The sequence below is a fragment of the Oncorhynchus tshawytscha genome, linkage group LG27, assembly GCF_018296145.1.
Source record: "Oncorhynchus tshawytscha isolate Ot180627B linkage group LG27, Otsh_v2.0, whole genome shotgun sequence".
Taxonomy (NCBI): Eukaryota; Metazoa; Chordata; class Actinopteri; order Salmoniformes; family Salmonidae; genus Oncorhynchus; species Oncorhynchus tshawytscha.
The window spans coordinates 9,381,507-9,395,285 of NC_056455.1; the positions used below are offsets into that span (position 1 = coordinate 9,381,507).

The 13,779-nt window shown below is 43.5% G+C and overlaps 1 protein-coding gene across 1 annotated transcript; it reads left to right on the plus strand.

Annotated features, from left to right (window-relative positions):
* Positions 1-304: 304 nt before the first annotated feature.
* On the plus strand, positions 305-13,542 carry retreg3 (reticulophagy regulator family member 3). The gene is made up of 10 exons (XM_024390195.2): positions 305-458; positions 918-1,194; positions 4,625-4,731; positions 5,061-5,091; positions 5,194-5,320; positions 5,457-5,541; positions 6,159-6,296; positions 6,468-6,541; positions 6,862-6,994; positions 11,194-13,542. Exons 2-10 carry the CDS (start codon positions 950-952, stop codon positions 11,760-11,762), a joined length of 1,509 nt encoding a protein of 502 aa, XP_024245963.1. The 5' UTR covers positions 305-458; positions 918-949; the 3' UTR covers positions 11,763-13,542.
* The last annotated feature ends 237 nt before the right edge of the window (positions 13,543-13,779 follow it).

Below are 13,779 nucleotides of genomic sequence, written 5' to 3' on the forward strand. Positions count from 1 at the left end.
GCAGAATACAAACCGCTCCATTTGGGTTGTCTATACATCTAAATTGTATCGAAATTATTTTAGCTATTTTCCAATGTATTTAAAAAGCAACTTCAGTTATAACTCATTCATACATGAAGATCTAGCTGTAATTATAGAACATGGTTTCACTGCAACTGCTGTATAGTGTGATGTCTGATGGTGATAGTAAAGTGTAAATACAGGATATTTGACACAATTGACTGAGTATAGATTTCCTCAATATAGGTTATTGAAATGTCTTTCACATACTTTGGTCCGCAACCTGTCTGTCCACAGCTAAATCCACAATAAACGACTAAGTAGTGCTGTTGCTTCTGATTGGTGAGCCAGTTGACTACGATTTTGTTTTGTCAAAAAGAAAAGCGTTTCAATTAGCTAGGCTTAGGGCAACGCCATATTGACAATACCACTTGATACATTTCTGCAATAATGTCGAAGTAGGTGTCCGTTTTTTTGTGTGCTATTTTTCAAATAATTGATATGTTCTTGTCATAGTTGGTAAAGATATCGATAGCATCGTGCAGTTTCTTTGCTAGCTACAGTGCACTATTATTAGTATTCAGTTAGCACACATAGCTAGCTAGCCAAATACAGCTAGCTTTTTGGCTAGTTAGCTAACAAAAATACTTAGCTAGGTGAAACGACACTGCGTGGTAAATTTGACTAGATACAGGAATGTTAGCTTATTTTTGTTAACTGACAACCTCGTTCGGGCAGGGACTTTTGACAGTTACTTTAGCTTTGTTTGAGAGTGACCAGGTAACAAGGTAACAAGTCTGCTATCGTCTTCTAGTCGGCTAAAAGCGGTTTCGGTTGTTCTGACGTGGGAGACACGATCTGGGACACGACACTTTCTTTAGTTGGCCCCATATTTATACCGAGGTGTTATTTTACAGGGTTATTTATTAATCAACATTTGACGCGAGAGATGGCGCACACGGAAGGACTGGAAAATGCCATGGGAGAGTGTTCAGGAAAACAGGGCTCGACTCTTGGCCTGAGAAGTCGACCAAGCTCCAGCGAAAGAGATGGCCAGGTCCGCGTTGTTAAAGCCTCGCTTCAGGAGAGACTCGGACCTTACGAGCCCGTGTTGACCTACCTACAGTCCGTTCTGGTGTGGGAAAGGCCGTTTCAGAGTGTGCTACTGTACACAGTGGTCAACGTTGTGTTCTGGTAAGTTTTTGAGAAATTATAAATGGTATAGCAGTGATGACAAGCATATTTGTATAATTCATGACTTACATAAATCATATCCAAGTACAGTAATCGTATCTACTGTACCATCAGAAGCTTTTGCACAACGAAAACGTCTCCCATCAATTTAAGATAAGACAGATGGCTCACCAGAGCTGCTATTAATAGACCACCAAAGCACCACTGTGCTTCTGTAGGCAGCATTAGAAACACCATCTACTCTGGGGGTTGACATTATCTTTCAATGGAAATAGGTGTACTATGTTGAATCTGCAACTACTCTAGTTAAGCCTATATGTTAAATGTCTACAAGGAGTGTAAAACAGAATCTGTGAAAGGTATTAGTGATGTGACAATAGTAAAAGTCCTATAAGGCAATGTCCCCCTACAGAGTTGATGCACTTTGTATTACAGTCAATATCCTACATGTGCCATTGCAAACAGCCACCATGTCCCCAATCAATCGATGTCAAGAAGTCAGCCTGCTTAGTGTGGTGAACTAATAGTTTATATTATTGCCCAGAGTGATACATCGTAATGCATGAAACGCCACAAGTCACATGTATTTTGGGGGAGAAGCGTACAGGAAGTAAGCCCATGCTAACAGTACCAGTACTGGTGTGTGGTATAGGAATTGGAAAATGATGTTGTGTGTGTTTTAGTTTTTACACAATCAATAGACATGATTACTAATGGGTATGTGTGTACTTTTGACTTTAAACAGAGGTCCCTAAGAAATGGGGGCCAGGATTTAGTTTCCTTCTGAATGTGTTCTCTATCTCAGTACTACTAATAAGAAGCTGTATGCCATGCATTATCAGCCAATATCCTACATCATTAAATATGAGAGAACTATCAGCAACATTTCACTCAGCTGTTATTGTGGCCACTAACTGTCTTTTAGATGTGTTAAACCAAGTGGTAATGGAGCCACGTGTAATAGCTGCCATCTAGCTATCCATTTTTAGGCCAGTTGTTTGCATAGATAGATTACATAATCCTGAATTCCAACACCGCTTTTGAAACCAATACCAGGCAGCTCAATTAAGGACAAATACAATTTTATTTGTTACATGCTTTGTAAACAACATGTGTGAACTAACAGTGAAATGCTTACTTATGGGCCCTTCCCAACAACGCAGAGACAAAAAAATAGATAAATAATAGAAAAGTACAACACGTAAAATTAATAATAGATACGCAATGAGTAACGATAACTTGGCACAAGGGGTACCAGTACAGAGTCAATGTGCAGGGGTACAAGGTAATTGAGGTAGATATGTACATGTAATTAGGAATAAAGTGTCAGATAGTAAACTATAGCAGCAGCGTATGTGTTAAGTCAAAAAGTTAGTGCAAAAAGGGGCCGTGCAGATAGTCCGGATAGCTGTTTGGTTAACCATTTAGCAGTCTTATGGCTTGGGGCTAGAAGCTGTTCAGGGTCCTGTTGGTTCCAGACTTGGTGCATCCGTACCGCTTGCCATGCGATAGCAGTCTATCACTTGCGTGGCTGGAGTCTTTGACAATTTTTAAGGCCTTCCTCTGACACCGCCTGGTATAGAGGTCCTGGATGGTAGGGAGCTCGGCCCCAGTGTAGTACTGGGCCGTATGCACTACACTCTGTAGCACCTTGCGGTTGGATGCCAAGCAGTTGCCATACCAACCGGTGATGCAGCCAGTCAAGATGCTTTCAATGGTGCAACTGTAGAACTTTTTGAGTATCTGAGGGCCCATGCCAAATCTGTTCAGCCTCCCGAGGGGCAAGGGGCATTGTTGTGCCCTCTTCGCGACTGTGTTGGTCTGTTTGGACCTTTGTGATGTGGATGCTGAGCAACTTGAAGCTCTCGACCCGGTACACTACAGCCCCTTCGATGTGAATGGGGGCGTACTCGGTCCTCTGTTTCTTGTTGTCCACGATCAGCTCCTTTTGACTGCTGACGTTGAGAGGTTGTTGTCCTGACACCACACTGCCAGTTCTCTGACCTGCTCCCTATAGGCGGTCTCATCATCGTCGGTGATCAGGCCTACCACCGTCGTGTCGTCAGCAAATGTAATGATGGTGTTGGAGTTGTGTGTGTGGCCACACAGTAATGGGTGAACAGGGGGTGACTAAGCACGCACCCCTGAGGGGCCCCCGTGTTGAGGTGCAGAGTGGCGGATGTGTTGTTGCCTACCACCTGGGGGCGTCCCGTCAGGAGGGAGGTGTTCTGTCCCAGGGACCAGACTTAGTGATGTGCTTGGAGGTCACTGGCATTGACGTTGGGCACTGGCGTTGAACACGGAGCTATAGTCAATGAGTAGCATGCTCACATAGGTGTTCCTTTTGTCCAAGTGGGAAAGGGCAGTGTGGAGTGCAATAGAGATTGTGTAGTCTGTGGATCTGTTTGGGTGATATGCGAATTGGAGTGGGTCAAGGGTGTCTGGGATGATGGTGTTTTGAGCCATGGCCAGCCTTTTAAAATCATTTCATGGCTACAGATTGTGAGCGCTATGGGGCGATAGACATTTAGACAGGTTACCTTGGCGTTCTTGGGCACAGGGACTATGGTGGTCTGCATGTAGATATTACAAAATCTTATTTACAATGCTGGTCTGACAATGTGAAAGAGTATGTTTGCCTCTTGGTGAGCTCGAAGTGAATGCAGTTCTCAACCTTTGTTGTCCTCATTTGAACTAATGTCTAGATTGCCTGCTGTCAGAGTCTGACAACATTTTACTCAGGAGGTAAATATATCACTAGCCACTTTAAACAATGCTACCTTATATAATGTTACTTACCCTACATTATTCATCTCATATGCATACGTAGATACTGTACTCTATATCATCGACTGCATCCTTATGTAATACATGTATCACTAGCCACTTTAACTACGCCACTTGGTTTACATACTCATCTCATATGTATATACTGTACTCGATATCATCTACTGTATCTTGCCTATGCTGCTCTGTACCATCACTCATTCATATATCCTTATGTACATATTCTTTATCCCCTTACACTGTGTATAAGACAGTAGTTTTTTTTTGAATTGTTAGTTAGATTACTTGTTCGTTATTACTGCATTGTCGGAACTAGAAGCACAAGCATTTCGCTACACTCGCATTAACATCTGCTAACCATGTGTATGTGACAAATAAAATTTGATTTGATTTGAGGTGACAAACACAGGAAACGCCTGTATTCAAAGTTGAGTTCAAAGTCACATGTACACACAAACTATCACCACAAGATTTGTGGTGACGATCTTTTCCGTTACATTCAGTCAGTAACCAAGGCACCACACACAAACATCTGAGTCTACATAACTGCCACTTGCACGGGAGTCCACAGGGTATGTTTGTGACATCTCAAACAAAAGGAAACGTCAGCTGTTGTGAAGCTGACCTGCGTGTTCTGTTCCAGGTTCTTTGCCCTGACCTCGCTGCGCCTGCTCTTCCTGCTGTCCTCTGGCCTGCTTGTATTCATCTGCATTGACAGCTGGAGAAACAAGATCTGGCCTGAGATCAGAGGTGAGAAGGATATAGTACATTATTTCTGGGTAGTCTGCTTTATTCTGCACCCAACGCCACATGCCCCACTGTGTCTTGGTCTGTCCCTTCTGAGTACCTCTGCCCAACTGTGTTAATTACACCTGACTTGGTTCTTAGATCCTGTCCCTTAATACCCTACTGGCCCTGGTCTGTACTATTCATTAGACCCTGTATAATGAATGATATCCTTTGTCATGCCTGTCCTCATTTAAACTCATGTGGTGTAGAGTGTCCAAGTGTAGTGCATGTAGTGATGTGGATTGTTGCTAAATGCGGGTGTTAAGTGCATTTGCTGTCTCTTCCCACAGTTAAAAAACCTAATGAGTCTGAAAATGAAAGGTAGGCCTACGTCTTAAAAACATCATTTGTATCCTATCGTTACACTCGGGTTGGGCAGTGGTCACAGACGGATGATGTCACTGTTGTACTCCTATCTTGCAGCTGGGGCCTGGTGCAGCCAGGGTTGCTCAGTGTTCCAGAGCTGTGTCACCACATTGCTGAGGTCTGGGTCTCTGGGCTGGCCTTCACATCCAGCCGGGTGCAGTTCAAACGCCAGAACCCTGGCAAGGTGAGGCCTTGGCACTCCCCTTGTATGAAGGGTCTCCTATATAAACCCTAATACAATATATTGTCTACTCTCAGCCTACTGTGAACATACAACTAATCAGTAACTTGACCAGTTGAACCCTGTTTGTTGTCTCTAGTTCTGCCTCCTGACCTGTGCCCTCTTGTCCTGCCTGGTCATGGTTGGACGGTACATTCCTGGACTGGTGCTCTCTTACACTGCGGGTGAGTACAGTAAGAGACGACCCGCCTACCCCACCCTTCTGTTTCCCAAACACCATCCCCATTCAGAGCTCCCTAATGGTGGAAAGCTGGCTGCCCTTGTTAAAAATGCATGTCTGGTGAAACCAGATCTGTGTCCCCGGCACCAGGGTTCTATCTGTGAGGTGATTACTGCCTGACTGGGCTGAGGCAGGCAGGAAGGGAATCAGGAAGAAGGGGAAGCAGGAATGGAGGGACTCAAGGGGAGGCAGGCAGGCAGGCAGGCAGAGAGGGAGATGCAGGGAGGTCAGGCTGAGATGCTAATCCCCACACCTCTAATCAATGTAGAGCGACCGATCTACTGGAGAGCCAAGATCAGGGAGGCCTTGCCAGGGCCCTCTGACATACTTAACAATCTCGTGGCTGCTAGAGCTCCCACCCTTTGTTTCGTTCTCTGTTGAATGGCGAGATTAGTTGGGCTCAAGCCCATGGGTGTGTCTGGGTTGAGGAGAGCAGCTCGGAGGCTGGGGATTGGGTGAGCCAGAGCCTAATAGCACAGATGAATGCGGCCATGGCTTTTTATTGTTTGTTTGTGCCCAGTGATGTTTCCACTAACATTAAGCCATTCTCTCTTGTCCCAGTGCTGGTTGTTCTGCTGTGCCCCCTGGCAGCGTACCACCGAGTGTGGCAACGTGTGTGCGTGAAGCTGGAGCCAGCCCTGCAGTGGCTGGACTTCAGCGTTCGCGGGTATATGATGTCAAAGCCCATCGACAACCAGTGTGAGTACAGCGTGTGTGTTGCCTGATCGTTTGTGTCTGATAGTTGCATTGGCATTGCTACAGTTTGCATGGACAAACCTAAAACAGTGTATCTCCTTCTACCTTGACTGGATCAAGGGAGTAGCTCAGTCATTGTAACCTGTGGTCTGCGTTTGTGTGTTTGCTCTGCAGTCCTCCGCCAGCCAATTCGGGGTGCAGCATCTGGTGATGACAGTGAGGAGGAGCTTGCTGCATTCTGCCCGACGGTAATTCACCTGATGTATTTCACGTGGAGTCCAAAAGCATAGTCACGTTGTCATCTATCTGACTGTTATGGTTATTGAAATGGGCCTACTTGTTTCCTGTGTTGGTTATTACTCAGTAAGATGGCCAGGAGTGGCATATGTAGCTTAAGCCTGCAGCTGGTCTCAGATTTACAATAACCTGACCCCTTTAGAGATAAAACAAAACAATAGCAGGCCCTCTCATGTCATATAAGGTCACATCATCTGTGACATATGGACTACATTCAAGAGGAAACATAGTATATTATGAATGACTAACACAGTTCAATGTCTTTCCCCAGTTTGACGATGCTATAGTGGCCAAAGAACTTGCGATGACCGACTCTGAGCACTCTGACGCTGAGGTCTCGTACACAGACAATGGGACCTTTAATCTGTCCCGTGGCCAGACTCCTCTCACAGAGGGCTCAGAAGGTACAGTATGCACCCACCTGCTGAGTCTGCACCTCCAGGCACACATGTTCTGGAGTCACAAGAATTAGAGCCAGATCTAATGTAGCTAATAGGGATGTGCATCTTTCCATTTCAAGACGATTGGATACGTATCTAGATACATGGTCTACCATACAGGAATGATCCGTTTTTAGTTTGACACTTTGTTTTTGATTAGATTGATGCAAACACATATACATTTTCCATTTTAATTTAATATCAGCTGCTGATGGAGATCATGAGCTGTGCTGGATCTGTCTGAGATGGTGTGTGTGTACAGTGCATTCGGAAAGTATTCAGACCCCTTGATTTTGTTATGTTACTGCCTTATTCTAAAATGTATTAAATCGTTATCCCCCCTCAATCTATACACAATACCTCATAATGACAAAGCAAAAACAGATTTTAGCTTCTTTTTTTTTATACAAATTTATGAAAAATAAACTTATCACAGTTACATAAGTATTCAGACCCTTTACTCAGTACTTTGTTGTATCTTTGGCAGTGATTACAGCCTCAAGTCTTCCTGGGTATGATGCTACAACATTAGCACACCTGTATGTGGGGAGTTTCTCCCATTCTCTGCAGATCCTCTCAAGCACTGTCAGGTTGGATGTGGAGCGTCGCTGTGCAGCTATTTTCAGGTTACTCTAGAGATTTTTTTTGATCGGGTTCAAGTCCGGGCACTGGCTGGAGCACTCAATGACATTCAGAGACTTGTCCCGAAGCCACTCCTGCATTGTCTTGTTGCTTAGGGTCGTTGTCCTGTTCGAAGGTGAACTTTCGCCCCCCAGTCTGAGGTTCTGAGCGCTCTGGTGCAGGTTTTTATCAAGGTTCTCCCTGTACTTTGCTCCGTTCATCTTTCCCTCAATCCTGACTAGTCTCCCAGTTCCTGTCGCTGAAGAACATCCCCACAGCATGATGCTGCCACCACCATGCTTCACCGTAGGGATGGCAAACTCCAAGCGGGCTGTCATGTGTCTTTTACTAAGGAGTGGCTTCCATAAAGGCCTGATTGGTCACCTCCCTGACCAAGGCCCTTCTCCCTCGATTGCTCAGTTTGACAGGGCGGCTCTAGGAAGAGTCTTGATGGTTCCAAACTTCTGCCATTTAAGAACGATAGAGGCCACTGTTCTTGGGGACCTTCAATGCTGCAGAAATAGTTTGGTCCCCAGATCTATGCCTCAACACAATCCTGTCTCGGAGCTCTACGGACAGTTCCTTTGACCACGTGGCTTGGTTTTTGCTCTGATATGCACTGTCAACTGTGAGACCTTGTATAGATAGGCGTGTGTCTTTCCAAATCATGAGCCCCACCAGCTTTTTTTGTGTTCAGGTTTGCATGTTATTTTGGCATTAATACGTGTCACATATCAGTTTGCAAACAATTGTTGAGTTAATAAAGCTGCATACAAACATGGTATCTTTTTGGCTTCTTGAGTAAGGCAGCTCCAAAATGCAGGTGTTTCAGGCTAGCTCAGTGGTTTCTGTGGTGGTGGGGCAGCCAGCGGAAAATACAGAGTGTAGGGGTTGGTAATGTGATTGGCTCAGTGTTCTATCACTCATAGGGACACTATGTCACTGCAAAATCTATGAGTAGAGCTCCAACATTCAAGACCCTTGGGTGCTGCCACAGAGTTACTTTAGAAATGCCCATCCAAGAAGGCTCAAGGTCATTGGCCACAGATAAAATCACGTTATATCTACAGTAGCTTTGATTGGACTGATCATGTCGATATCATACTTTCAAAAACTTAGCTAGCAAGCTAGCAGTCATCAGCATGAGTCGTCGACCATCTACTGGCAAATCCTTTTCAATCCTTGTCAAAGGAAGAGAAATTATAGATAAAACGTATCGGTGCTCCTCGGCTATTGGACATAAACTTTACACAACAAATCGCAAATTCAACAATGAGTGGTTTGGAAGGAATCAGTGGCTAACTTCAAGAATTGCAAAGCAATCACTAGTCTGGTCGTCAGTGGAGCGGGTATGTGGTCCAAGTCTGGATTTAAGGGTCTCTTTTCCAAGCTTAAAAGGATAAACATTCAACATTGACCGTGCTGTCAATCCAGCATGACTTTGGCTGCGCTCAAAAAAACTGGAAACTCTGAACTGGGAAATCTCAGACTTCAGTGAGTTCAAGACAACTGGGAACTCGAGGGGGGGACGACGACGACGAGCTCCGACTGGAAAAATATGCTTTGAACGGTCATCCAACTCAGAATTGCAAGTCGGGAACTTAGGCCTCTTTCTAGAGCTCCGACCTGAAGATCACTGACGTCATCATAATTCTACCTTGTTTTTTCCTGAGTTTCAGTTGTCTTGAAAGTGCCAGACTTTGACATAATTTGATGACAAAATTTGTCCACGAAAAACTGCTGTGCCACCTCCCTGTTTAAGTGAGCACAGCACAACAAAGTGAGTCCTAAAATGTATTGTATGTTGCTGCATAAATTATGTAATATGGCAGGGAGATATGTATACTATAGCTAAGAAAGTAATATTAAGTGTATGTTGTGTAGTAAGGTGTTAGTAGCCCATGTGATTTGTCCTAATAATTTGGTCCCTTTTTCCCCCCTTTAATTTCGCCTACTGTTCTGACTTGTTGGTGCACATGTAGCCTATAGCCTGTTTTAGAGAAATGTAATCATTGAATATTGTAAGAGCTTTAATTGTCTACTTATATGCCCCCTTATCCTACGGTTCTGACTTGGTGTACAGGGAGAATGCTGTAAAAACTGCCTGTTCTGAATTTTGTTGCTGTACATTTCAGAAGTGCTGAACAAATAGTTATATTGACTACGTCTGTCCTAGCTCACTCACTGTCTTAATCGAAATTGCGGATTGCCTCTTATCCGTTCTTCGTCCCCTTATGCCATAGTTTGTACATCTCCATTGTCAGTAGAAACCACATGTCTTTAAGCAATTCGGCCATATCAGCTGTTTTTTTTTTAAAGGCAGTAGGCTGAATGAACTGTTTCACTGCCAGACAAGGCCCTGCTGATAGCCAAGTGTGGCAGTGGTAAGGTGTTGGGACTCTGCTGTTGGAGCAGCTTTATGTAGGCCCTAACAGTTTGTGGTCACCGTTATTGTGCAATTAATGTATTTCTTTAGTGTTGTGTGGTGTTTTTCGAGTTTGCCCAACCAAGATTTACATGCTGAAATCACCACTGGAAGTATCTCAAGGATGATCAATGGAAACAGGATGCACCTGAGCTCAATTGTGAGTCTCATAGCAAAGGGTCTGAATAGTTATACCTATGTAAATAAGGTATTTCTATAAAATAAAATGTTTTATACATTTCAAAATAAATTCTAAACATGTTTTTGTTTTGTCATTAAGGGTATTGTGTGTAGATTGAGGAAAAATATTTATTTAATCAATTTTAGAATAAGGCTGTAATTAAGGTTGTTAAGTAACAATGTGGAAAAAGTCAAGGGGTCTGAATACTTTCTGAATGCACTGTATGTCTGGTGTACTATGTAGGCACCTGATCTGGGCCATAAGGGAGACATCAACTACCCAACTATCAGATTTGGGGGGAATATAGTTTTATCTCCCACTTAGCTTCTGAAATCACTCACCCACTAATTAACTTGTCATTTTTGCAGATTATATGTTTGTTTTAGGAATATGTCCATATTTATCGTTTACAAATTGGCTATGACATAGCCAATGAACACAGCTTTTGGATTTCACCCCCATCTCCAAATTAAATGGTTTTGACCATTTGGAAGTTTAGTGAGCTTTATTCCGGTAAAACAATTTGACAGTGCACATAAAACACCATTTTCAACAGTGCATAGATAATAATAACATAACAAATTACATAGGTTGTCACTCAACTAATGAAGCCTAATATCACACAAGACATTTTAGCTTTTGAATGCTGAATGTGCTGCGCAGATGTGCAAGATCACGAACAGACTGCTGTCCTTTCGCAGGTCAGCGCACGAAGCTGGGCACAGCACGCGAAGCAGTCGTATGTTACGCATCGGTCCCTGATTCAAATGTTTATCTGAATTGCAGCTAACATTAGAGCCTGTATGATAGGATGACATGTCATAAGGCACTGCACTGTGTTTTCTGTACTGTGGCATGACTGCCTACTCAGGTGATTGTCTGTGTTTTAAATGACATTCCAACATATTGAGCCTCTTCCTCTCTGTTCATCCTCAGATTTTGATAGACACAGCGACAATGAGGAGTCGTTTGCACGAGACCTCAATGACTTCCCCTCAATCAACCCAGACGCCACCCTGATGGACGAAGATGACGACTCCTGCATCGGGCTGCCCAGCCTGGGTCTTCGGCCTGGGCGGATTGGCCCCCGAACCACGGCCGAGCTGCTGGATGTGGAATCCCACCTGGACTCTGACCAGGACGACCTGGACGAGGAGCTCTCCTTTGGAGGCCTCCCCCCCGCTTCTGACTTCCTCGGAGGTGACCTGGCTGGAATCATCGCTAGCAACATGATTCAGGCGGCACTGGCTGGGGCCATGCAGCCTCGTCCCCCTGCCGCCCGCAGAGAAAGGGTAGGGCCCACCAGAGCAGGGGCCCATAGGGGCTACCGCAAGCAGTCTAGCTCGGAGATGGACACGGACTTGGACGGAGAGGACTTTGAGATGCTGGACCAGTCGGAGCTGAACCAGATGGATTCCTTTGGGGGTGCAGGAGGACGGGGAGGAGGGCAGGGTGGGGGACAGGGGTCCAGCTTCCTCTCCAACCTACTGGGGAAACCACAGTGAGGCGCTCCTACCTGTGCATAACAATCAAACTAAGTCTTTGTGTGTGATTGAGTGATTGGAATGTTTATGGCTTGTTTTGACTGCGTGTATGTGTGAGTCATTTTAATCGTAGGATCCAGCAGCCAGGCTCCTGATTGGCCTCAGTTGATATCACTGTGAAGTACTTCTGATTTCTTTATTTTTCTATCTCACTTTTCATTCTCTTCCTTTAGTCTGTAGCTTGTATGTGTAAGCCACCATCATTCAGAAAGTCTTCTTTTGCAGGCTGAGCAATAGGAAACTCAAAGTATAAAACCTCCATCTGTTTTTGAAACAGCATTACGGAACCACTTCTCTGTACTGTCATCCAGTATGCCCTAGTGAGTATTACGTTTTTTTTTTTTTAAAGTGGACCACTATGTTAGTATACAAACTTCCTAAAATGCTAGACACACAGGGCTATTTAATATGGGACCAACTTTGACATTCCTATTGATTAGTGAAGTTTTACTACAGCAATGACCTTGTTTTGAATAGTTTTAGCAATAGCTGACTGGTACTCTCTTTTAGTAAAAACGACTGCTTTCATTTTAAGATTCTTTATTAGAAACTAAGTCAATATTAGTGGTGATATTTTTTGGGGATCATTCTTGATTGAGACATGGATTTGTTTTGAGTCTGAAATCATTGTTTTAAAGAAAGGGGATTGGCATTTTAGTTAAATGTGTTTTACTGTCCCCCCCCCCCGAATGTTTCTTCCCACACCATTAGTCCTGTTTTGTTTGCTGTACTTCTGGGTAGATCCGTGAACGTAGGGTTGCCTCCTGTGTTCCCCATGTGTCTTGAATGAGCAGTCATGGGCTAGTTCGATCTTTTTGTCTTTATCATCACAATAAGTCACTTTTATCAAATTAACCTGTTCCTTGTATCCCTTCTCCCGTGGCATTCCCAATCCCTATCACCATCTTCACTCATTTTTTCCGATCCTTCTCCGAGGATAATCTATAGAATAGACATTCATATGTAAGAAGTACAGAATATAAGCCTTTAGTTTAACCTCTAAACTCATGCATGAACCACATTTTGTTAAATGTCTTAAGAAAATCATCAGGAAAACGTGTTTACATTGATGGGTGAACAAAATGCTGGTATACAAAACTCAACCTGATTAGCCTTTTTTTAAAGTGTGAATATGTAAAGGAAAATATGTAAAATGCTTGTCTTTTAAACTAGGGTGCAGTAAATGTTAGCCTAGTCTTTCTTTTTGTGTGTGTGTGTGCAGGTCAGCATGATTAACCTGCGATGGGCAAACAAGATCCTGCTGCTTTTGTCTTTTCATGGACACAATCTAATAAATAGGAGTGATTCTTCTTGGTCATTGAAACTCAAATGACTCAGAGATGGGGTTTTCTGACGTAGCTGGATCAAACAATCAGAAAGAGACTATGCTGGTTTATATATTGCCCAATAATGCGATTTGTGTTGTATAGAAAATCATGACTGTGGGAGATTTCATACAATAGAACTTCTGGATCCCCCTGTTCATGGAGATGGCCCAGAAAACAGAATCAGTCTGATCTGAAAAGGTTTGGGATTTTAATTAAAAAGAGTGAATGTACATGACTTATTTTGGACCACTTTAGTTTAAATAGGGGTTGTTGCAGTGTCGCTTCATGAAGACTGCCGGGCAATTCTTCATTCTTAGTATTATGTTCTATAAATGTGTTCAGTACATTGTTTTTTTTCTCTCTGACATTGGTTTTGATGTGCAAATCTTATTAAATATGAAGTCTGGATTAAATGTTTATTTTCTTATTTCTAAACAATGCAATATTCCACAGATCCAAAATCACAATTTTGAAAATTTGACATCCTTGCAGGCAGATTTTTAAAAATTTTTTTTTTTAAAGTTCTTCACTTGGGACTTTTTTTCTTCTTTTTACCGACATTTGGCTGGTTGCTGGCGCTTATTTCATGCACTGCTCAAGAGTCCATACCAAAGCTGTCCCAGGCCGTCTTGCACAGAGGCGGAGGGTGA